Raw genomic sequence first — 22,696 nt, 5'->3', positions numbered from 1 at the left:
CCAATGTCTTGGAGGATTTCCCCACATTCGCTAATAATTTGATGGTATCAGGTCATAAATTTATGTCTTTAATCCATACTGAGTGGATTTTTGTGTGAGGTGTAAGATAGGGGTCTTGCTTCATATGTCAGCATGTAGAGATCCAGTTTTCCCAGCACCATTTGTTGAAGAGACTGTCCTTACTCCAGGGATTGGTTTTAGCTCCTTTGTCAAATATAAGTTGGTTGTAGATGCTTGGATTGATTTCTGGCATTTCTATTCTGTTCTAGTGGTCTATCCATCTGTTTTTCTACCAGAACCAGGCTGTTTTGATTATAACTGCCCTGTAGTATGTCTTGAAATCTAGTATTGTGATGCCTTCAGCTTTGTTTTTGTTGTATAATATTTCTTTAGCTATTTGAGGCCTTCTTTGTTTCCATATGAATTTCCACATCATTTTTTCTATATTTGAGAAGAATGCCTTTTGTATTTTTATTGGTATCACATTGACTCTGTAAATTAGTTTTGGAAGAATGGACAGTTTGATGATGCTGATTCTTCCAATCTGTGAACATGGAAGATTTTTCCATTTTTTTCTACATTCTTCTATTTCTTTGTTTAATGTTTTATATTCTCATTGTAGAGATCTTTGACATCCTTGGTTAAATTTATTGCAAGGTATTTGATTTTTTTTGGTAGCTATTGTGATCTTAGATTGATTGATCTTAGAAGTTCATTCTCTGCCATGGCTTTGTGTGTACAAAGGCTGTTGATTTTTGTGTGTTAATATGATATCCTGCTACACTACTAAGCTCTACTGTGAGTTCCAATAGTCTCTTGGTAGAGTCTTTTGGATCCCCTATATATAGAATCATGTCGTCTGCAAATAGGGATAATTTGATATTCTCCTTTCCAATTTGTAAACCTTTGATTTATTTTTTTGCCTAATGGCTCTGGCTAAAACTTCCAATACTATATTGAATAGCAATGGTGAGAGAAGGCATCCTTGTCTGGTTCCAGATCTCAGTGGGAATGCTTCCAACTTTTCTCCATTCAGTAGAATGCTGGCCATGGATTTGTCATAAATTACCTTGATTGTGTTTAAGAAGGTTCCTTCTATACCCAATTTGCTTAGAGTTTTAATCATGAAAGGATTTTGTATTTTATCAAATGCTTTCTCTGCATCTATTGAGATAATCATATGGTTTTTGTTCTTCAGTTTGTTAATGTGATGTATCACATCGATTGATTTGGGAATGTTGAGCTATGCCTGCATACCAGGGAGAAGTCCCACTTGGTCTGTGTGAAGATCTTTCTGATGTGTTGTTGGATTGGCTAGACATTTATTGAGGATTTTTGTACCTATGTTCATCGGGAAAATTGGACTGTAGTTCTCTTTCTTTGTTGCATCTTTTTCAACTTTAGGAATTAAGGTGATGTTGGCTATAGAAAAAATTGGGGAGGGTTTCCTCCCTTTCTTTCTGTGTTTTTTTTTTTTTAAGATTTATTTATTTATTTGAAAGTCAGAGAGAGAAGGAGAGGCAGAAAGAAAGAGAGAGAGGTCTTCCATCTGCTGGTTCACTTCACAATTGGCTGCAATGGCTGGAGCTGCACCAATATGAAGCCAGGATCCAGGAGCTTCTTCTAGGTCCTCCACATCAGTGCAGGGGCCCAAGGACTTGGGCCATCTTCTTCTGCTTTCCCAGGCCATAGCAGAGAGCTGGATTGGAAGTGGAGCAGCCAGGACTCAAACCAGCGCCCACGTAGTATGCTGGCACTGCATGTGGCAGCTTTACCTGCTATGCCACAGTGCTGTCCCCTTTATTTTATTTATTAATCAGAGGGAAGGTTTGTTCTGTTCTGTTGGCGTAAGCTCCACTCATTTCCTATCCTCAAAGGAGACCAGTGCCTGGGTGCTAGCCCAGAGGGTATAATATTCATCCACACTTCCGCAAGGACCACACAAAGGATCTTTGCAGTCCTTGGTGTAAGCAGATACACCAGCAGTGTCCCTCACCAGGGAAGCAGGAAGCCCTGAGTATGTGGAACCTCCCACAGTGACTGCCCAAAGTCCCAGTCCCCCCTGAGCCCTCCCATGCAGCCTCAGTGTTTTCACAGTCCTGCATCTCAGTGTTTTCACACTCCCAGCACACAAGCCTCCCACAGTCATGAACACCCAGCCCCTCTCGGTTCTCCCTGCCATACTAAGAGTCTCTGCTCAGCTGGTTGCTGGGCACAGACATGAGCTGGTGTAGCTCTTTTTTATGTCCAAAATGACGCTCACTCTCTCTATCGGCTTTTTCCAGGATGCTGTAGCAGGGTGATCAGGGAGAGGAAGATGTGGCCCCCATTTTTTTTTCTCCTCTAGTTTCATAGGTATACTGTCCCCCACAGGGCTCCAAGCCGGATTCCTTCCAGGCTTTTCCTACAGATTTGTCGCCAGTGGCTTGAGCTGCTGCAGTCTGGTTTCTCCTCACTCTCCAAAGCTGGTGCAGAGGTTCTCTGCAGCTGGGGTCCACTTCCGCCATGTAGATCTGCTGTGTCCATCCAACTTGCATGGAGTTTCCTCTGCCGTTTTTCTCCCTAACTCTTCCCTGAGACTACACTCCACATTTTTTGAACTCTCCTCTCCTGGGCTAGAACAGTAAGCTCCCTCACTATTCCACCCTCTTCCCTCCAAGAGTCTTGATTTCAGAGAGGTAGCCAGCTAATTAGTAGTCCATACAGAAATTTCTGTCATGTTGATATGATGACAAAGCTCTTTAAGTCATTGGAATTCATTGTGGTGACAGAAATGGTGAACCAAAAGAGAGGTTCTTTAAGTTGAAATTGAACCTGGAGGGTGAATTCACACGTTCCAGTGAGAGCAGTGGTACTGGTAGTTTAAGAAGTCACACACCCTCTGTAATATTTCTTGTCACCTTTCATGTACATTTCATGTTGCTATTACATAACATTCTTTTTTAAAAATAATTCTTTACTTTCATTTTATTTGAAAGACAGACAGAGATCTTCCACCTGCTGGCTCATTCTTCAACTGTCCACAACAGTCATGGCTTGGCCAGGCCAAACCAGAGCCAGGAATTCAGTACAGATCTCCCAGATGGGTGACTGGGACCCAGTACTTGGACCATTACTGCTGCCTCCCAGGGTGTACATTAGCAGAAATCTGAAATTGGCAGTGGAGCAGGGACTCAAACTCAGTCACTTTTTTTAAAAAGATTTTATTTATTTATTTTTAGAGGTAGAGTTACAGACAGAGAGAAAGATTTCCCACCCACTGGTTCACTCCCCAAATGGCCACAACAGCCAGAGCTGGGCCAATCCAGAACCAGGAGCTTCCTTTGGGTCTCCCATGCAGGTGCAGGGGCCCAAGAACCTGGGCCATTTTTCACTGCTTTCCCAGGCCATAGCAGAGAGCTGGATTGGAAGAGGAGCAGCTGGGACTAGAACCAGTGCCCATATGGGACACCAGCGCCACAGACAGAGGCTTAGTCCATTACCCCCCAGCTCTGGCCTCAAACTCAGGGACCTTGATATGGGATGCAAGCCTCCCAAGCAGCATCTTGTTTTTAGTTTTTATTTAATGAATGCATTTTTTCATAGATACAACTTTAGGAATATAGTGGTTCTTTCCCCCATACCTCCCACCAGGTCCCATCCCACCTCCCTCTCCCATCCCCATCTTCATTATGGTTCATTTTTAGTATGACTTTACATACAGAAGACCAACTTCATGCTAAGCATAGACTTCAGCAATTTGCACCCACACACACACACAAAACAACATACAGAGTACAGTTTGGGGAGTAAATTTGCAGTCGATTCTCAAATTACAACTCATTAGGGCATGAAGTCCTACATGGGGAGCAAGTGCACAGTGACTTCTGTTGTTCCTTTAACAATTAACACTCTTTTTTTATGACATCAGTGATCATCCAAGGCTCTTGCCATGGGCTGCCAAGGCTGTGGAAGCCTTTTGTGACCATAGACTCCATCGGTATTTGGACATGGCCATAAGCAAAGCAGATGTTCTCGCCTCCCTTCAGTGAAGAGTATATCCTTCTTTGTTGACCCTTTCTTTCCACTGAGGTATCACAGAGATCCTCTGTATAGGATATTTTTTTGTCACAGATTCTTGTCTTTCCATGCCTGAAATGCTCTCGCAGGCCTTTCAGCCCAACCAGGAAGCCTTAAGGGTTGATTCTGAGGTCAGAGTGTTATTTAGAGTGAATGTCATTCTAGGAGTCTGCTATGTGGACTGCTTCTCATGTTGGACTTTCCTTCCTTTTAAATTCTATTATTTTTACCTGGTACTTGATGTTATTTATATGATCACATTCTTTAGAAAACTTTTATTTAATAAATATAAATTTCAAAAGTACAACTTTTGGATTATAACAGTTTTTCCCCCGTAACCACCCTCTCACCCATAAACCATCCCATCTCCCACTCTCTCTCCTATTCCATTCTTCATTAAGAATCATTTTTAATTATATAGAAGATCAATTTAGTATATACTCAGTAAAGATTTCAACAATTTGCACCCACACAGACACACAAAGTATAAAGTACTGTTTCAAGACTAGTTTTACCGTTAATTCTCATAGTACAACACATTAAGGACAGAGATCCTACATGGGGAACAAGTGCACAGTGATTCCTGTTGTTGATTTAACAATTGACACTCTTATTTATGATGTCAGTAATCACCCGAGGCTCTTATCATGAACTGCCAAGGCTATGGAAGCTACTTGAGTTCACAAACTTTGACATTATTTAGAAAAGGCCATAATCAAATTGGAAGTTCTCTCCTCCCTTCAGAGAAAGGTATCTCCTTCTTTGATGGCCCATTCTTTGCGCTGGGATCTCACTCACAGAGATCTTTCATTTAGGTCATTTTTTGCCACAGTGTCTTGGCTTTCCACGCCTGAGAAACTCTCATGGGCTTTTTAACCAGATATATGATCACTTTTAAACTTAGACCAATCTATATGTTGCCTTTAATGTTTAATATGATCATTTTAACAGTGAAGACGGCATTTATATCACTGATTTTTATGGGTTTGGAGCCCCATGACAAGTTCTTAGGCTGTATCCTGAGAGTTAAGTCTGTATGACTGTATGCAGAACTAGACTGTTTTACAGTTATAGACTGCCTCCTCCATCTCTTATTCCCCCTCTTATTTTTAACTGGGATCTTTTTCTAATTGCCTTAAACTCTATGTTACATAGAGAGTTCAGCATATAGTATGAAGAAGAGAAAAGAGAGAGAAAGAAAGGAAACAGAAAAAACCAACCAAACAAAACAAAGAGGATATACACAGTAAAAAGTAACAATGATAAACTGTCCCTCAACAGTCAGGTCAAGGACTATTGAAGACATTGATTCTAAAAGTGACAATTTTGCTTCTGTAGCTTTCATTTTAGGCATGCTATTCTCCCAAATCAGGGAGAATATATGGTATTTGTCTCTTTGGGACTGGGTTATTTCACTAAGTATGAGGTTTTCCAGCTTGCTCCATTTTGTTGCAGATGATCAGATTTCATCCTTTTTTACTGCTGTGTAGTATTCCATAGTGCACATATCCCACAATTTCTTTATCCAGTCTTCGGTTGATAGGCATTTAGATTGCTTCCATGCCTTAGCTATTGTGAATTGAACAGCAGTAAACATGGAGGTGCAGATAGTTCTTTTGTTTACTGAATTCATTTCCCTTGGGTAAATTCCCAGGAGTGGGATGGCTGGGTCATATGGTTGGTCTGTATTCAGATTTTTGAGGTATCTCCATATTGTTTTCCACAGTGGCTTTACCAGTTTGCATTCCCACCAACAGTGAGTTAGAGTGCCCTTTTCCCCACATCCTCTCCAGCATTTGTTTTTTTGTGGATTTCTGTATGAGGGCCACTCTACCTGGGGTGAGGTGAAGCACTGTGGTTTTGATTTGCATTTCCCTGATGGCTACTGATCCTGAGCATTTTTTCATGTGTCTGTTGGCCATTTGGATTTCCTCTTTTGAAAAATGTCTGTTAAGGTCCTTGGCCCATCTCTTATCTGGGTTGTTTGTTTTGTTACTGTGGAGTTTCTTGACCTCTTTATAGATTCTGGTTATTAATCCTTTATCAGTTGTGTAGTTTGCAAATATTTTCTCCCATTCTGTCGGTTGCCTCTTCACTTTCCTGTTTCTTTTGCCAAGCAGTATCCTAACTGTTATACCTGACTCCCTCTTCTAACAGTGTTCTTTTACATGGTTACCCTACTTTTTATTTATTTAACATTTTCTTGAAATATGCCCTAAAATTTACCATTCACTTTTGTTTATGCTAAGGGATTAATTATGATATGAGGCAATAATTGATATTATCAGTTGTCATGATTACTCATTAATTAAGAAACTAAGAACAAAACCTAGAGGTGATGTTTTCCAGTAATGCAACCTATTAATTGATATCAGTGTTTTCAATTCAGATAATGGATTATATTAATAACAGAGATCCGTGTGACACTCATTTTTCATAAAATAAAAAAGCTAGTGTTGTGCTAAGGTGTCTCTTCTGTTGGCTGTGTTTAGGAGCATTGTCCAGTCCGAAGAGAAGCTTGTCATCAGTGCGTCTTGGGCAAAAGATGACGACATCAGCAGACTCTTGAAATCGCTACCCAACTGGATTAACATGGCCCAGCCCAAACAGCTGCGGCCGAAGAGAGAAGAGGAGGAAGACTTCGTAAGGTAGGAGGTCCGCTCTCTGAGCGGCAATACCCGCTCAGCTAAATCCTCTGGAGAGGAAACTTTGGCCAATTCTCCACATCTGGCAGAAGTGCTTTGAACTTGGTAAAATCTGTTTTCATCCTGCTTCGCCTCATTTCCCATGTACGTTGTCTTTGAGCTCATGGGGGGTATTGACAAATCACATCAAAACATCGTTTAATGTACAGGTCATTCTCCCCTCTTGATGGAAAATGAGGTTCGTCCATCTATTCAGATAAGTTGTATTGGCCCAATTAGGGGCTGAACCCTACAAATGTGACAGCAATGTTCCGGTCCACCTAGAGGACATTACCTTTGTTCTTATGTGTTCTGTTCATGGACCTGCTAGTTGGACTTTCTGGAGCACATCATTTGCTGCCCATGCTTGTATAGACGCATTGATTTCTTGGGCCATAAACAAGGCCTCCTTTTCAACTTTTAGCACTCAGCATTTACCTTGGTGCAGTTTAACTTTGTTATTTAGCCATGAAAATGTGGCCGAATTTGATGAAGCTATTGGTTTCTAGATGGCTGGCTTGACACAGTGAAATATTTTCCCCTGTTACTTTACAACTACAAAAAGTAGAAACACAGTGGTAGTGAAGCTTCGTCATCTTAAAACTACATTTATTGTTATTATCTCTTACCTACCCAAATAAATGAATAAATGCTAAAAAATGAAATGGAAGAACTGTAAAGGACCAGAGACCGAAAGAGAAAGAAAAGAACCAGCCAGTATTTCACTTGTGATTTGTCATAGCAATGGGGGACATTCGACAGAATGTGGACTGTTAGGGTAGATAAATCTTTACTACTAAAATTAACTGTGTTCATCCTTTATGGTGCTGTATTTTTACCAACACTTTATTGTAAAAACAATCTGTTGTGTCATTTGAAACTTTCTCAAAATCATGATACTTAAAAGTTCACATGTAATCTAACCTAAACTCTTCCTATTATTCTCATTCTCTCAGAGAAACCAGTCAGTTTCATTAACATGAGAATACTGTGTATGCTTGCTCTCTCTCTATATGTCTACATAGATATAATTTGTATATACATATATAAGTGTGTGTATATATATACACACATACATATATAGCTTCTTTTTTAATTAATAGACTTCATTCTAGTGGGAACGGTGTTAAGTTTATAGGAAAATAGAGCAGGAAGTAGAGAGAGTTCCCATGCGTCCCCTTAGCCTCCTCCCCCCAGCCATTTCCTACGTTATATACCTTGCTCATTAGTGTGATGTGTTCATTGCAGTGGATGAGATAGTATGGATCCCTCCGTTAGGTTCATTCTTTGTGCTTGCATCCTGTGTGAAATGTCCACAGCATATATCCACCACTGTGGTGCTGTGCAGAGTAATAGCTGCTCTGTGCTGACAGCCCCCGGCTTGTCCTGATCACCCCTTTTCTTTTTCCTTTCGCACCAGTAACAACTGATGATATTTTTCTATTTCCATAGTTTTGCCTTTTCTAGAATGTCACATGGTTGGAAGTATGTTGACTGTTGCCTTTTCAGAGCGACTTCTTTGGCTTGTCAATGTGTAACTTGTTTTCTCTCTCTTTGTGGCATTAGAGCTCATTTCTTTTTATCTCTGAATCAAATCCCACTTTAGGGATGTACTCCACTCTGTTTAGTTCATTCACCTATTGAAGGAGATCTTGGAGCTTCCAAGTGTCGACAGTTATGGATAGAGCTGTTCTAAGTATTCACGTGCAGGTTTTTGTGAATGTCAGTTTTCAGCACATTTGGGTGAATACCAAGGAATGTGATTACTGGTCCTAGAGCAGGAACGTGTTTGATGTCATAAAAAACTGCCAAGTGCTGTCTTCCACAGTGGCTGCGTCATTTTGCATTCCCATCAGTAGTGAAAAGGAGCGCCCATTGCTCCATAGCTTCACCAGCCTCTGGTGCTGTCACTGTTTAGATTTTGGTTATTCTAATAAATGTATTGTACTAAATCATCATTTTAATTTGCAGTTCTTAATGGCATGATGTTGAGTGTCTCTTCATATGCTTATTTGCAATCTATCTGTCTTTGCTAGGGTATCTATTCAGATCTTTTGCCCACTTTCTTGTGTAACCCCTCTTTTTTTTTTGTTAAAAATTTATTTATTTATTTGAAAGTCAGAGTTACGCAGAGAGGGAGGGAGGGAGGGAGAGAGAGAGAGAGAGAGAGAGAGAGAGAGAGGTCTTCCATCCGATGGTTCATTCCCCAATTGGAGCTGCGCTGATCTATAAAGCCAGGAGCCAGGAACCTCTTCTGAGTCTCCCATGCTGGTGCAGGGGCCCAAGGACATGGGCCATCTTCCACTGCTTTCCCAGGCCACAGCAGAGAGCTGGATTGGAAGTTGAGCAGCTGAGTCTCAAACCAGTGCCCATGTAGGATGCCGGAGCTTCAGGCCAGGGAGTTAACCCACTGCGCCACAGTGCTGGCCCCTTGCCCACTTTTTAATTGTTGTGTTTTCTTATTTTTGAATATTCAGAGTGCTTTGTATATTTTGGATACCACTCTTTTATCTGACAGATATTTTAAAAATATTTTTGTCCCGGCCGGCTCTGTGGCTCACTAGGCTAATCCTCCGCCTTGCAGCGCCGGCACACCGGGTTCTAGTCCCGGTCGGGGCACCGATCCTGTCCCGGTTGCCCCTCTTCCAGGCCAGCTCTCTGCTGTGGCTAGGGAGTGCAGTGGAGGATGGCCCAAGTGCTTGGGTCCTGCACCCCATGGGAGACCAGGAGAAGCACCTGGCTCCTGCCATCGGATCAGCGCGGTGCGCCGGCTGCAGCGCGCCAACCGCGGCGGCCATTGGAGGGTGAACCAACGGCAAAAGGAAGACCTTTCTCTCTGTCTCTCTCTCACTGTCCACTCTGCCTGTCAAAAATATATATATATATATTTTTGTCCCAGTTTGTGGCCTGTCTTCATCTTTTTCAGTCTCTTTTGTATAACTGAAATTTCTAATTTTAATGAAGTCCACTTTAATTTTTTTCCTTCTATGGATATTTTTTTCTGCTTTCTCTCATTAATACTTTGTATGATTCAATTTTTCCCTCCTCTTTTAGACTATACATTATACTTCTGTTTTTACTCCCTGCCTTACAGTGTGCATTTACAACAAATCCAACTCCACTTTTAAATAATGCTACAGCACAGAGTTGGTAATGCAAGTACCTCATAACAAAGTATTTCTAATTGTTCCCTCCATCCCTTGTAGCATTGCTATATTCAGTTTACTTAGCTGTAAGCTTAATCACTAAATCTAGTATTTCTTTCTATAAAGATTTATTTATTTGAGAGGCAGAATTACAGAGAGAGAGAGAGAGAAATTCATCTTCCATCTGCTGGATATTTCCCAAATGGTTGCAACGGCTAAGGCTCGGTCAGGCTGAATCTAGCAGCCGGGAGCTTCTTCTGGGTCTCCCACGCAGGTGGCAGGGGTCCAAGTACTTGTGACATCTTCCATTGTGTTCCCTGGTGCATTAGCAGGGGGCTGGATTGGAAGTGGAGCAGCCAGGACTTGGAACTGGCACCCATATGGGATGCTGGCATTGCAGGCGGTGGCTTAACCTGCAGCGTCACAGTGCCAGCCCCTAAACCTAGTGTTTCTTTTATAATATTTAATAAACCATTTCCTGTCAGATCTGTTAAGAATAAGAAATAAAAGATTTATTTTAAAAATTATTTTATTCTTATAATTTAAAAGGCAGAGTGACGCAAAGAAGGAAATTTTCCATTTGCAATAGCTAGGGCTAGGCCTCTTTTATATCATAGCTTTTTAAATCTATTTTCCAACCTTAATTAGTTTGTACTTTGTCTGTTGCTTATGAGGAATTCTTCATATCCTACATGTGACTCCTTTGTGATAGATAATCAGTAGTTTTTTTTTTTTGTCTGAGATACTTGATACAGTAATTTTATTTTTTTTATTTTTATTTTTTTTTAACTTTTATTTAATGAATATAAATTTCCAGTGTACAGCTTATGGATTACAATGGCTTCCCCCTCCCATAACTTCCCTCCCACCTGCAACCCTCCCCACTCCCGCTCCCTCTCCCTTTCCATTTGCATCAAGATTCATTTTCAATTCTCTTTATATACAGAAGATCAATTTAGTATAAAGATTCCAACTATTTGCACCAACATAGAAACACAAAGTGAAACATACTGTTTGATTACTAGTTATAGCATTAAATCAAAATGTACAGCACATTAAGGACAGAGATCCCACATGAGGAGCAAGTGCACAGTGGCTCCTGTTGTTGACCCAACAAATTGACACTCTAGTTTATGGCGCCAGTAACCATCCTAGGCTGTCGTCATGAGTTGCCAAGGCTATGGAAGCCTTCCAAGTTTGCCGACTCTGATCATATTTAGACAAGGCCATAAAAGACAGAGTGAGGATAGTAACCAATGATCCTAAGAGTGGCATTTCCCAGGTTTGAACAATTATACAGCATTAAGTGGGGAAGAGGACCATCAGTACACACAGGTTGGGAGTAGAGCCATTGGTGGTAGAGGTTATGATTACAAAGAAATGAGGCCCAAGTGCACTAGACATGGTCTAGAACAAAGGACAGAGTCATTATTAGAGGAGCTAAGAAAGGTGCTGTCTAAGCTACAAGAACTTAAATAATAATCTCATAGCTAGATCCACTTCGCCATCAGCGAAGTAAGCAGTAAGTAGAAAAAACCTCCCTTTCAGACCAAAGGGAAAGAAAGTTTTAAAGTGAGAATATAATTTTCCTCATGGGCATTGTCTACTTTAGAAAAACTACTACAGAACATGCCTGTGACTATAGACTTGTAGTTCAGGCCACCGAAGGTTAGAGATGGGACACGGGCACTCCCTTGACTTGCATCCTCTGGTCTGCTTTAACACAAACCAGGAGGAAAAGAAAGCTCGGCATCAGAAGCAATGGGTGGCAGGCCTATTAATGGCTGATCTGTACAGTGATCTGCCCTCAAGGAGACCCAACAGGCCAGTCCACTGCAGTGGCTTTCAATGTGGTAAGCCTGGGCTTCAGCAGAAGTCAGCTTGTGAAGAGCCCTGGCAGCTCTGCCAAGAGTTGGATCACTGGAAATGGACCTGCCCTGGAGTCGAAGGATGCCCAGGTCAGAGCCACAGATCTTATTGGCTCTAAGCTGAAAAGCCCTTCACTCAGCCCAACTTCCAAAGTGACCACTGCAGCTGAGGGGATGGTCAAGTAGGGTCAGCAACATTGCAGGCAGAACTGTAAATTTCTTGTTAGAGATGCCCTCTGCCTTTACCTGGCCAGCTCTCCTCCCAGCCCAGCCAAGTAATGAAAGTCAACAGAGTGCCTTTCCCTAGGAGGTTCACACCTCCCTTAGGATATACCCCATGTGAAGAGATAGATAGGTCTGGGCCTCTTAACTTACAAGGCCTAAAGCCCAACAGATTATTATCAAGCCCCTTCTATCAGGTTCTATTTGCCTCTCAATCAGAAAACTTAATTGTAGCTTAGACAGCACCTTTCTTAGCTCCTCTAATAATCAGTAGTTTTTAAATAACAGATTGATCAATTATCTACAGATGATCAATCAGATCATAAATACATAAACAATAAGTTGATCATTTGATAGAAAGATGGTTAGAAGGATAGATCTCCCACTCTACACATTGCCTTTTGCTCTCCTAACAATACATTTTACCAAACAGACTTAGTAAGCCCCAAATTACTATCTTTTGAAGATAACACATTTTGTATCCTGTTTAAAAAAAAAAAAAAAAAAACTTTGCTCATATTGAAGTCACAGAATGTTTTCCTCTGTAGCCTTTGTTGTGTTGAATTTATTTTCCCCAGCATCTGAGATAAATTATAAACTTGCATTTTTATTTCCTATTCCCGTTGTGCACGCTTCCTTTCATTCAGATCACATTGTCACGGCCATCAGAGTGCTGCATTGCTGCCTGGTCTTTTCTGTCCGGAGAGGTAAAGAATGATTGAGAGATCCATTGATTAGAGCCCCAAGCAAGCAGAGGACAGGCCACAAGGCCGTCTTCTCTCATGTTGTCAGCGTCATATGTGCTGCTGCCGAAGTTTTAAGAGGTCTCGGTATAAGCAGATTCCCACTCTTTTTCCCTGAGTGTCCTCATTTAGCCACAGCTAATAACCTTGGGAATTACGTTAGAAGAACTTTCCGGAGGATAATCCTGTTCCCCAGCGTTGCAGGTTACATCGTAGGAGCTGTTCCTGAGCTTATTATTCTGTAACTCCTTAAATCTATGTTGTGCTTGCAGATGTCGCCTCAGTCTGTCTTATTATTTATCTCCAGTAGCTTAGAGTTCCAGGGGATAGTGCCTCACCCTACTCTAGAGCACGAAATGCTGACCCAGAGAGATGAACTTTCACATACTACCTCCCCCTTCTGTTTTAGAACAGCTAGAATTAAGGTCCTAGCTGTCTTCCCTCTTGATTGCTTGCTGAATGGTGTCACTCAACATCTTAAACTAAAGGGAAAAAGTTGTGCAAATATTTCTTAGGTTTTTTTGTTGAGTTATAATATGCACGAAGTGTGATCTGTATAATTCAGTGAAATGCCAGGAATGATTCTAACCATCGAGATCAAACACTAGATTTCAGGGTGTTGCCCCCCAAGAAAGTCCTGCTCTTATAGTAATCACTATTCAGCCTTTTATCATCATTGTTTAGTTTTGCCTGTCTTCCATTGTTGCACAAATTTCATCATAGTCACTGGTTTCTTGTGCTGAACGCTGTGCCTGAGAGATTTAGCCAAAGTTCTGCACGTAGATATGGTTGGAAAAACAACATTGCTTTACCAGAAGAAAAATGTTTTAGATCTGCTTTGTTTTATATGTGATTGGTTCATTCCTCTTAACCTGTCCCATTTTCTATAATGTTTAAAAATTAAAAGTAAAAAAAGCAGATAAGTAAGGCCTCCCTCTTTATTGATATCCCACTGTGGCGGTTGGCAGTGAGCCTTGATGAGGTATATTAAGGTACCACAGAACAAGACACGAGCCAAAAACATTCAGAAGTCACACTCCGCCTGTAATTAGTTTTTAGAGCCCAGAGGGCTGTTTGCGTGCAGATGAATATAGAATCCGGCGCCCTTTGCTCTGAATAAAGGTTATGTTCCCTTCATTACCAATCGAGGCCCTTTTCTCTTCTTGTTTTTTAACTAAAAAATAAAATGTATTTTTCCAGGGTTAACTTTGAATACAGGGGGAAAATAGGCCAAGCCAGGGCTTCAAGAGGAAAAAAAAAAAATAACAAATATCCTTTTGTTCCCAGAGAAGCTGAAAGCGGGCTTTCTAGCCCATTGTCTTTGCACCTGTCACATGTATGTATATGTTTATCCTTTTGAGATCAATGACAAGCTGCTGATAAAAGACAGCCCTGCTTTATGGAGATATGATTAACAGAGGGCAAGGTATTAGGAGGAGTAAAAAGAAAAAGACGGGAGGGTGCTCTGGAAGCCGTGCAGGTCATGTGTATTAGAAAAACAGCTCCCTGGGCCGGCGCCGCGGCTCAATAGGCTAATCCTCCGCCTAGCGGCGCCGGCACACCGGGTTCTAGTCCCGGTCGGGGCACCGATCCTGTCCCGGTTGCCCCTCTTCCAGGCCAGCTCTCTGCTGTGGCCCGGGAGTGCAGTGGAGGATGGCCCAAGTGCTTGGGCCCTGCACCCCATGGGAGACCAGGAGAAGCACCTGGCTCCTGCTATCGGATCAGCGCGGTGCGCCGGCCGCAGCGCGCTACCGCGGCGGCCATTGGAGGGTGAACCAACGGCAAAAGGAAGACCTTTCTCTCTGTCTCTCTCTCACTGTCCACTCTGCCTGTCAAAAAAAAAAAAAAAGAAAAAGAAAAACAGCTCCCATCTCACCCAGAAGCCCTGGATTTCAAAGAGTAAGAATCATTTCTTGGATGGGGAGGTGGACTTCGGTGTAGTGGTTAAAATGCCACTCAAAACTCTGGCATCTGACGTTGGAGCTCCTGGCTTCCGGTCCTGGCTCTGGCTCCTGACTCCAGTTTCTTGCTAACGCATATCCTGGAAAGCAGCAGGTGATGGCTCAAGTCCTTGGGTCCCTACAATCCACGTCGGAGGTGGAAATTGAGTTCCTGACTCCTGCCTTCAGCCCGGCCCGGCCCTAGCTGTTGTGGGCGTTTGGGGGTTGAACTAGTCTGTCTCTCCCCTGCCCACCCCTCCCCAGCTTGCCCCAATGATTCTCTTAAAATTTTTAAAAGAATCGTTTCTATGGGGCCAAATTTGCAAGTCCTTAGATGGATAGGTGTGATTGGCATGTCAGGACCAGAGTTTTCAAGTGATAAGAGCCAAACAATATAGAAAACCTACAACTTAGTCTTGCATTGCAGCAGGCAGGAAGGTGAATGATAAAGATTAAGTCTTAGGCCCAGTGCTGTGGCATAATGGGTAAAGCTGCCGGCTGTAGTGCCGGCATCCCATACAGGCATTGGTTCGAGTCCCAGCTGTTCCACTTCCAATCCAGCTCCTTGCTAATGCACCTGGGAAATCAGTAGAGGATGGATCAAGTGCTTAGGCCCCTGTACCTACATAGGAGACCTGGAAGAAATTCCTTGCTCCAGGCTTCAGTATGGCCCAGCCCCAGCCATTGCAGCTATTTGGGGACTGAACTAGTGGACAGAAGATCTCTGTCCCTCTCTCCCTCTCTCCCTCTCTCCCTCTCTCCCTCTCTCCCTCTCTCCCTCTCTCCCACTCTCCCACTCCCACTCTCCCACTCTCTCACTCTCCCTCTCCCTCTCCTTCTCCTTCTCTCTCCCCCTCTCCCTCTCCCTCTCCTTCTCTCTCCCCCTCCCTCCTCTATAATTCTGACTTTCAAATAAGTTAATAAATAAATCTTAAAGAAAAAGAGAATTAAGTCTTGGGTGGACTGTGTAGTCACAACAGTAAGAGTTCACAGTGCCTACCCGTACTGCCACATTGGGGATTTCGGGTGTTATCTTTATTTCCATGCTATAGATTAGTAAAGTGAGGTAGAGGGAGAGTAAATAGCTCTCCCCACATTCACAGAGCCTCTGAAGACAGAGCTAGGATTTGAACAGATAGCACAGCTCTCAGAGTCACCATGCTATGATTGGCTAGCCTAGAAAGGATCAGGAATTTGTATTTTTGTTGGTCATGATAATCTTGAATATTCTTTGAGTCATTTTCTGCTGATGTTTCAGACATTCATCATAGAGGCATCTTTACTCTAGATCCTGTTTGTTTTCACTGGTATTCATTGTATCGTGTTCAATGTGTTCTGTTACTGTGAGTTCTCTCCCTTCTAATAACAAGTTGCTAAAAAGAACATACAGCTATAGCTTGGGGATGAGGAGAGGGGTGGGATAATGCGCTGAGACCAGGTGCTTTAAAGACTGCTTGGTTTGTTTTCCTTTCAGTTATTTGCTGTCCCAGTCACAGCAAAGGAAAAAGGAACACTCGAGGTCCAAGGGAAAGGAAGAAGGGGGTGGGGGGAGTAAAATATAAAAATGGTATCAGGCAGACTGCACAGGTTCTAGATGAGGCCGTGGAAGTCCTGCACAGGGGAGAGAAAGTGCAGGACATGTGTCAGCTACTTGTAGTTATTGAGCTATTTAGAATAGTTATTTCCTGGAGAATCAAGTGAGTGGTGCATTCATTACGACTGCTTTCTGTTATTTTATGAATCTATAATGTCGACACAATTAAATAATAGCAAAACATTTTCCCAGGTGGTCAAGGTGATTGGCCATGCCACTGCCGACGTTTTTGTTTTTAAAGACTTTCTTTATTTATTTGAGAGGTAGAGTTTCAGACAGTGAGAGGGAGAGACAGAAAGAGGTCTTCCGTCCATTGGCTCACTCCCCAGATGGCAACAACAGCTGGAGCTGCACTGATCCAAAGCCAGGAGCTTCTTCTGGGTCTCCCACATGGGTGCAGGGGCCCAAGGACTTGGGCCATCTTCTACTGCTTTTCCAGGCCACAGTAGAGAGCTGGATTGGAAGAGGGGCAGCCAGGACTAGAACCGGTGCCCATATGGGATGCCGGCGCTGCAGGAGGAGGATTAACCTACTGTGCCACGGTGCCGGCCCCTGCCAAAGTTTTAATTGAGCGTTAAATTCTCTGTTAAATGCCTGATGGCAAAAAGAGTTGGGAGAAAAGCGGAGAGCAGGTTTTCCTTCTTCTGTGGAACCTTTGGGGCAGATCCTAATCCACGGTGAGCCAGCAGAATTAACTTGAAAGCTGGAAAGATCGGCCGCTCTTTCAACTAGAGCAGTCAAGAGTGAAGATGCCTCAGAACCCAAGGCGGTGCGTCCCCTGCACCCCTGAGCACTGCACACCTAGGAACTAGGAACCTCCTGCCCCCGGAGCTCCCCGCCCTGAGTTCCCACCCTCAGCTCTGCCATTACTCTGTTTCATTGCAGAAGCAAAGCAAAATCTAGCTGTGCTAGAAACATACTTAGATGTAGAAATGGTCAGCAGAAAGCACCTTCAGAAAAGCTCCGTGTGCAAGTTAAAAGGTTCTTGACATAAGGTAGGCAGCAGCTGTTAAAAGGTTCCAGCCAGACTGGCGCCGTGGCTCACTAGGCTAATCCTCTGCCTGGGGCACCAGCACACCGGGTTCTAGTCCCGGTCGGGGCGCTGGATTCTGTCCCGGTTGCCCCTCTTCCAGGCCAGCTCTCTGCTGTGGCCTGGGAAGGCAGTGGAGGATGGCCCAAGTGCTTGGGCCCTGCACCTGCATGGGCGACCAGGAGAAGCACCTGGCTGCTGGCTTTGGATCAGCAGGGTGCACTGGCCACGGTGGCCATTGGAGGGTGAACCAACGGAAAAGGAAGACCTTTCTCTCTGTCTCTCTCTCTCACAGTCTAACTCTGCCTGTCAAAAAAAATTAAAAAAAAAAAAAAGGTTCCAGCCAACAGCAGCTGTTGAAGACTCTTTAGATAAATTTGAAGGAGCGAGTGAGAGGGGCGATGCTGAGAAAAAGACTTCAGCTATTGTAAAATGCTCATTAGGACAGAGACTTCTATTTCCCTATCTTTGGACGCGTAATATGACTTTACAAATGGAATCATAAAAGGAAAAATGAATCAGAAAACAGGAATATATTAAAGAAGTGGGAGGGGAGGGGATGCCGAGATACAACCCCCCCAACCCAGTTAAACAAAATGAAGGTCACGTAGAAGTGTGGGACGGTGCCAGGCAAGACTGGGGGAGAAGCAGACTGAAATCTCAGAATTAAACAGAAAAGACAGGCCATTAACTGGAGACGCAGCTACAAACATATCAATTAATGTTGTGCATGATTGAATTAGGCACTTTATTATTATATCAAAATGATATGACTCTTGTTAGCATAAGATTGGCAGTAAATGGGGAAAAAAAATCTTTAAAATCCTTCCCACCTGTTGCATAAACGCTCATTTGAGAATGACAGTTTGTCTGTTAGTGTCATTAAGAATCACGATGTTTTCTACATTTGATCTTTCGGTTGATTTCGGATCACGGAGATACTTAGTACTTTTCACTCAGGTAAAGGTTTAATTCCATTCCTCACTCTATCATTTAGACTCATAATAAAATGGGGAAAAAAAATGTGATCTTTCCGATTGACTTTCCCTCAGCAAGGGATGCAAGGCTTCGATCAGGAAAGCGCCGCCGTGGTGGGGGGTGGGGAGCCTCAGCCGGAGCCTGGCTGGCTGGGCCAGAAGGGGTGTTGCTAAGCCCAGGGAAAGCAGCAAGACCCCGCAAAGAGCCTCTGCTGGGGAGAGGCCCGTGCCTGCTCCCCCCCGCCCCTCGCTCATGCCTGGGGGTCTCCACCGCATCTAAGGACCACCGGCGTCCCTAACACCTCTGTTTCTTTCCCTACTACAGTTCCCAAGCCAGCAGGCTCTCTTGTGCCTCTCTCTCCTTGGCACATGCCCATTCCGTCTTCTTGGCCCGCCCACTACTCATATTGGCTCCACCTCCTGGACCCGCCCACTGTCCATTCCATCAACATCTCCTACTGGAAACTGTTCCCATCTGCTGGACCTGCGGCTCCTAAGCTAGGAGCTCAGCCTAGGGGGAGCAGCCATCTCAGCAGATGTTTTATAATGTGGTGTGTGTTACTGCTAGAGATAAGCACGCATGGAAATTCCCTAGGGAGCTCTTCATGGACCTGCATAATATTAAAAAAAAAATTTTATGAATCTCCAAAAAATTTTGCACCGGAATGAACTCTTCTTTGAGCTCCGTTTCCCACAGCGTTAAAAGTACCTCTGTATCAGGAAGAGAGCAGTAAAAAAAACTAAAACTGTAAATGTAGCTACGTTAGAAGAAGGAGAAGGAGGTAGGGAGGCTGAGGAGGGGCGGTGCACAAGTTGTCCTCTCCCATCCATCCAGCCAGTGTCAGAATTAAAATGTCCACAGTTAATACATTGACAAGTAGCAGTTTCGACAGAGCATGTACGGAGATGTGTGTAATCACTGGGAAATTCAGAAGTAGCACTTGTTTAAGAAGTTGTTTGTGGTTGTTTCTGGGGCCCAACACTGGGGCTGGGGCGTGTGGGGCAGGAGGGGGCAGGACGGGTCAATGTGCGTCAGTGTGTGTAATGTAGCCATGGATAATTCTTACTTTAGTTTAAGATTTTTATTTAAAATGTTCCCCACGTCTGCCAACTCTATTACTGTTTACTACCAGCTCACTAATCCTCAAAAGATACATTCATCCTCACATTGTTACCCCTAAGGAAAAAATCTTTTCTCCCAAGCCTTCACTTTTCTGCCAGGTTTTCTCAAAGCACGTGCTGGTGTCTCGAGTGTCTCAGTTTGCCTCCCAAGCCCAAGTAGTTTCTGGGTCCTCCTCCCAGACCTCCGCTCCCACCTTGCTGTTCCAGGAGCGCTCCCTGAAGAAGCAGTTGTCCTGGCTGGAGAGCGATTGTGTAGCGTCTGTGCTCTGCAGAAATGTAAATTCTCCAAAAGGAACTCATATGCCAACAGGAGTAAGCTGGAACACTGGAAAGAAGGCGTTCAATGCTGTGTAAATTATAACTTGTATACCAGAAAGCATTCTTGGTCATTGAAAAGCCACAGTATATTATGTGCTACCTGTAAAAGCGGTTATTGGTCATTTTAATCCTATAAGCAGGTGGTCTGTTTTGAAGTGTAAGAGATATTCCTGGCGGTAAACTATTGCCACCTGTTTGAATACGTAACCCACAGAAACATGGCATAGCTGTGGGAGTCCCAGCACCCAGCGAGAAGTCTGGTGCCTGATGGTTTGTGACCAGTGTTGCAGGACGACATCTCTGGAGAAGCTCCCAGGCCAGGCTCTTGGCGGGGGGTTGGGTGGGAGGGGGTGCGGGGAGCTTAGCTAAAGGCAGAGGAGCTCTTGTCCCACAGCCGCAGAGGGCTTTATTCCAGGCTGAGACTGTCCCTCGGACCTCAAAGTGCTCCGGTGCTTGCCCATGGTTTCTGCCGACTCATGTCAGGATCAGGCGTCGTGGCTTTTCCTGCTGTCTTCACCCAGCGAGATGTCAGAGTGCTTACTTGCATGGGACCAAAAACAGGGCGACTCTGATCATGGAGGAAGCCCGGAGTCAGAGCGCAGCTTCCTGCCCTGCCCTGGGACTGATGTCCTGTGAGCCTCCAGCCCCTCAGCACCTGTGTCTCCTCATCTGTGAGCATCAACCCACGAGGCTAGAACTTAGGGGCTGTTTTGTAAAGGATGTGAGTGTGTGAGTCTGTACATGCTTGCACATTTTTATTGCAGCTATTATGTTGGGTCCTAATTTAGGACCAGTAAAACTGGAACTTGGGTCAGGTATGTATGCTTGAGATTAGGTTGGAGTGCCTGGTGGAGAAACTGCCTAGCGTGTTCTGCCCATACATCAAGTTTTGAATATAATGTTATTATTTTTAGCCAACTTCATTATGTTTATATTTATGGGATGTTTTTGCAAGCATTCATCATTTATGAACACCTCAGAAACACAGCCTTCAGTTGTAAAGCTGTTCTGTAATAAAATTTTGCCAGTTCTTTACTGATTTACTGTTTTGAGATGCGGTGTCCAGGAAAATATTAAAAGCAGGTGCTGCCCGTCTATAGCTTTTGAATCCATTGAGTTTCTAAATCAAATCAGGATTCAAGTCTCATATTAAATGTATAGGATTAATGACCAGAGTGCTTCACCACCATCATTGCTCTAGAATTTTTAGTGTTGAAAGGCAGTTATAGAATGAGTCCCACAATAGTTGCTCAATAAGTGCTTTTTGAATGAATGTATGTCTGGATTCACATACTACTTAGTCGGATAAAGGAAAGCATAAAAGAAATCTTATAGAGTACAAATAATTAACTTTTTACCTAAGAAATGAGCTACAATTCACATTAACTATTGGAAATTAGTCAGAAATTATAAAGCTAGTTGTTTGGAGCTGGTGTGGTGACATTGCCAGCTAAGCCACCACCTGCGAAGCCAGCATTCCATATGAGTGCCGGTTCGAGTCCTGGCTGCTCCACTTCCAATCCAGCTCCCTGCTAATGCACCACGGAAAAACAATGGAAGATGACCCAAGTGCTTGGGCTCTGGCTTCCCATGTAGGAGACTTGAAGGAGTTCTTGGCTCCTGGATTTGGTCCAGCCCCAGCTATTGCAGCCTCTGTGGAGTGAACCAGCAGATGGAAGTGCGCTCTCGCTCTCTCTCTCTCGCTCTCTCTCTTCCTCTTTCTCTCTTCTCCTGTATCTGTAAATCTGCCTTTCAAATAAATAAATAAATCTTTAAAAATTAAAAAGTTAACTGTTCTGTGTATAGACCATATAGTTAATAATATAGGCTAAATTAAAATGATGATGCTAGGAAGGAAAAATGGCAACTTAAGAGTATAATTATGGAGAAATTCTAAGGAATTTCTTCTCATAAGTTGTGTAGGTCTGAGTCAAATAAGAATAGGGAGTTTTTACATAATGAATCTGCCATAATGCATTTGGACTACCACAGCCACGTGATTGACCTGTGATTGGACTCTTGGCCTCTAACTGGAGACGAACTGTTTAAAATGCGGAGTGTTGCTGGCTGCGCTGGCTCTACTGGGATGGTGCCTTGTCTCTGTCAGGAAGCCTGCACGCCTTAAGCAGCATGGTGCTTGTATATCAGGCTGAGCCCTTTGCTCCTGCCATAGCCTTGGTCACTCTAGCCATTTTTCTTCTAGAAGAGGCTCAGTTGCACATAATATTTTTTTTCCTTTCCTCACGAATCAGAACACAACACGTAAACCACTCCTAATGCTTCTATGAGGACAGAAAGATAGACTGACAGAGAAGCTATCCATTTATGCCTTCATGAATTCCACATGTCAAAACTTAACCGACTGTCATTCTAAATTTCATCTCCCTGGATTTGGAATGAGAATAACAGTACAGTTTGCAAAGGCGCTGACTGCTTTAGTAATAATGTTCAAGTTTTTAATTCGGTACATTAGCTCCTCATCATATGTGTTACACCTCGTATAAAACCTTCATTTCGAGAAACTCGCTACACTGTGAAGAAACTTAAAGAGCACTGTCAAAGGATCCATCTAAAAACTGAGTCCCTGGAGATTGCTATCCTGGGAACTATTCTAGACAGGAATGGGGGAATACTGATTTTGAAAAATCCACAATTGCTAATTCTTCTTATTTTTTCCTTGAATTTAAGCTTTTGTTCTCTAAAAAATCAGGAAAATTTTAAAACCACAGAAAAGTTGAAATAGTGGTTGCATTCACTCATATATACATTAATTCATATATATCATTTTCTGACTGTTAATATCTTGTCATGCCTATTCTATTCTTTCTAAAAATATACACACAGTTGCCTTTTGCCAAACCTTCTAAAAGTAAGCTACAGACATAATAACTCTTGGCTTTTAAACACTTAAGCATGCATCCTAAAGGATACCTGTATCATTACAAGATGGTTGTATCCAGGTTGAACATTTCTAGCAAGACCACCACATGCAC

The 22,696-nt window shown here is 43.1% G+C and overlaps 1 protein-coding gene across 2 annotated transcripts in view; it reads left to right on the top strand.

The window, feature by feature from the left end:
* EXOC4 (exocyst complex component 4) overlaps positions 1–22,696 on the top strand; it is an 862,020-nt gene that overhangs the window by 694,392 nt on the left and 144,932 nt on the right. For both annotated transcript variants that reach the window (XM_062198862.1, XM_062198781.1), the window contains exon 13: positions 6,552–6,707. In XM_062198862.1, the coding sequence (XP_062054846.1) occupies positions 6,552–6,707 (156 nt within the window). The remainder of the gene's footprint in view (positions 1–6,551; positions 6,708–22,696) is intronic.

This window comes from Lepus europaeus, chromosome 1 (assembly GCF_033115175.1).
Source record: "Lepus europaeus isolate LE1 chromosome 1, mLepTim1.pri, whole genome shotgun sequence".
Classification (NCBI taxonomy): domain Eukaryota; kingdom Metazoa; phylum Chordata; class Mammalia; order Lagomorpha; family Leporidae; genus Lepus; species Lepus europaeus.
The sequence above is the reverse complement of the archived record's forward strand: the minus strand, read 5'-3'. Positions and strand labels throughout refer to the sequence as shown.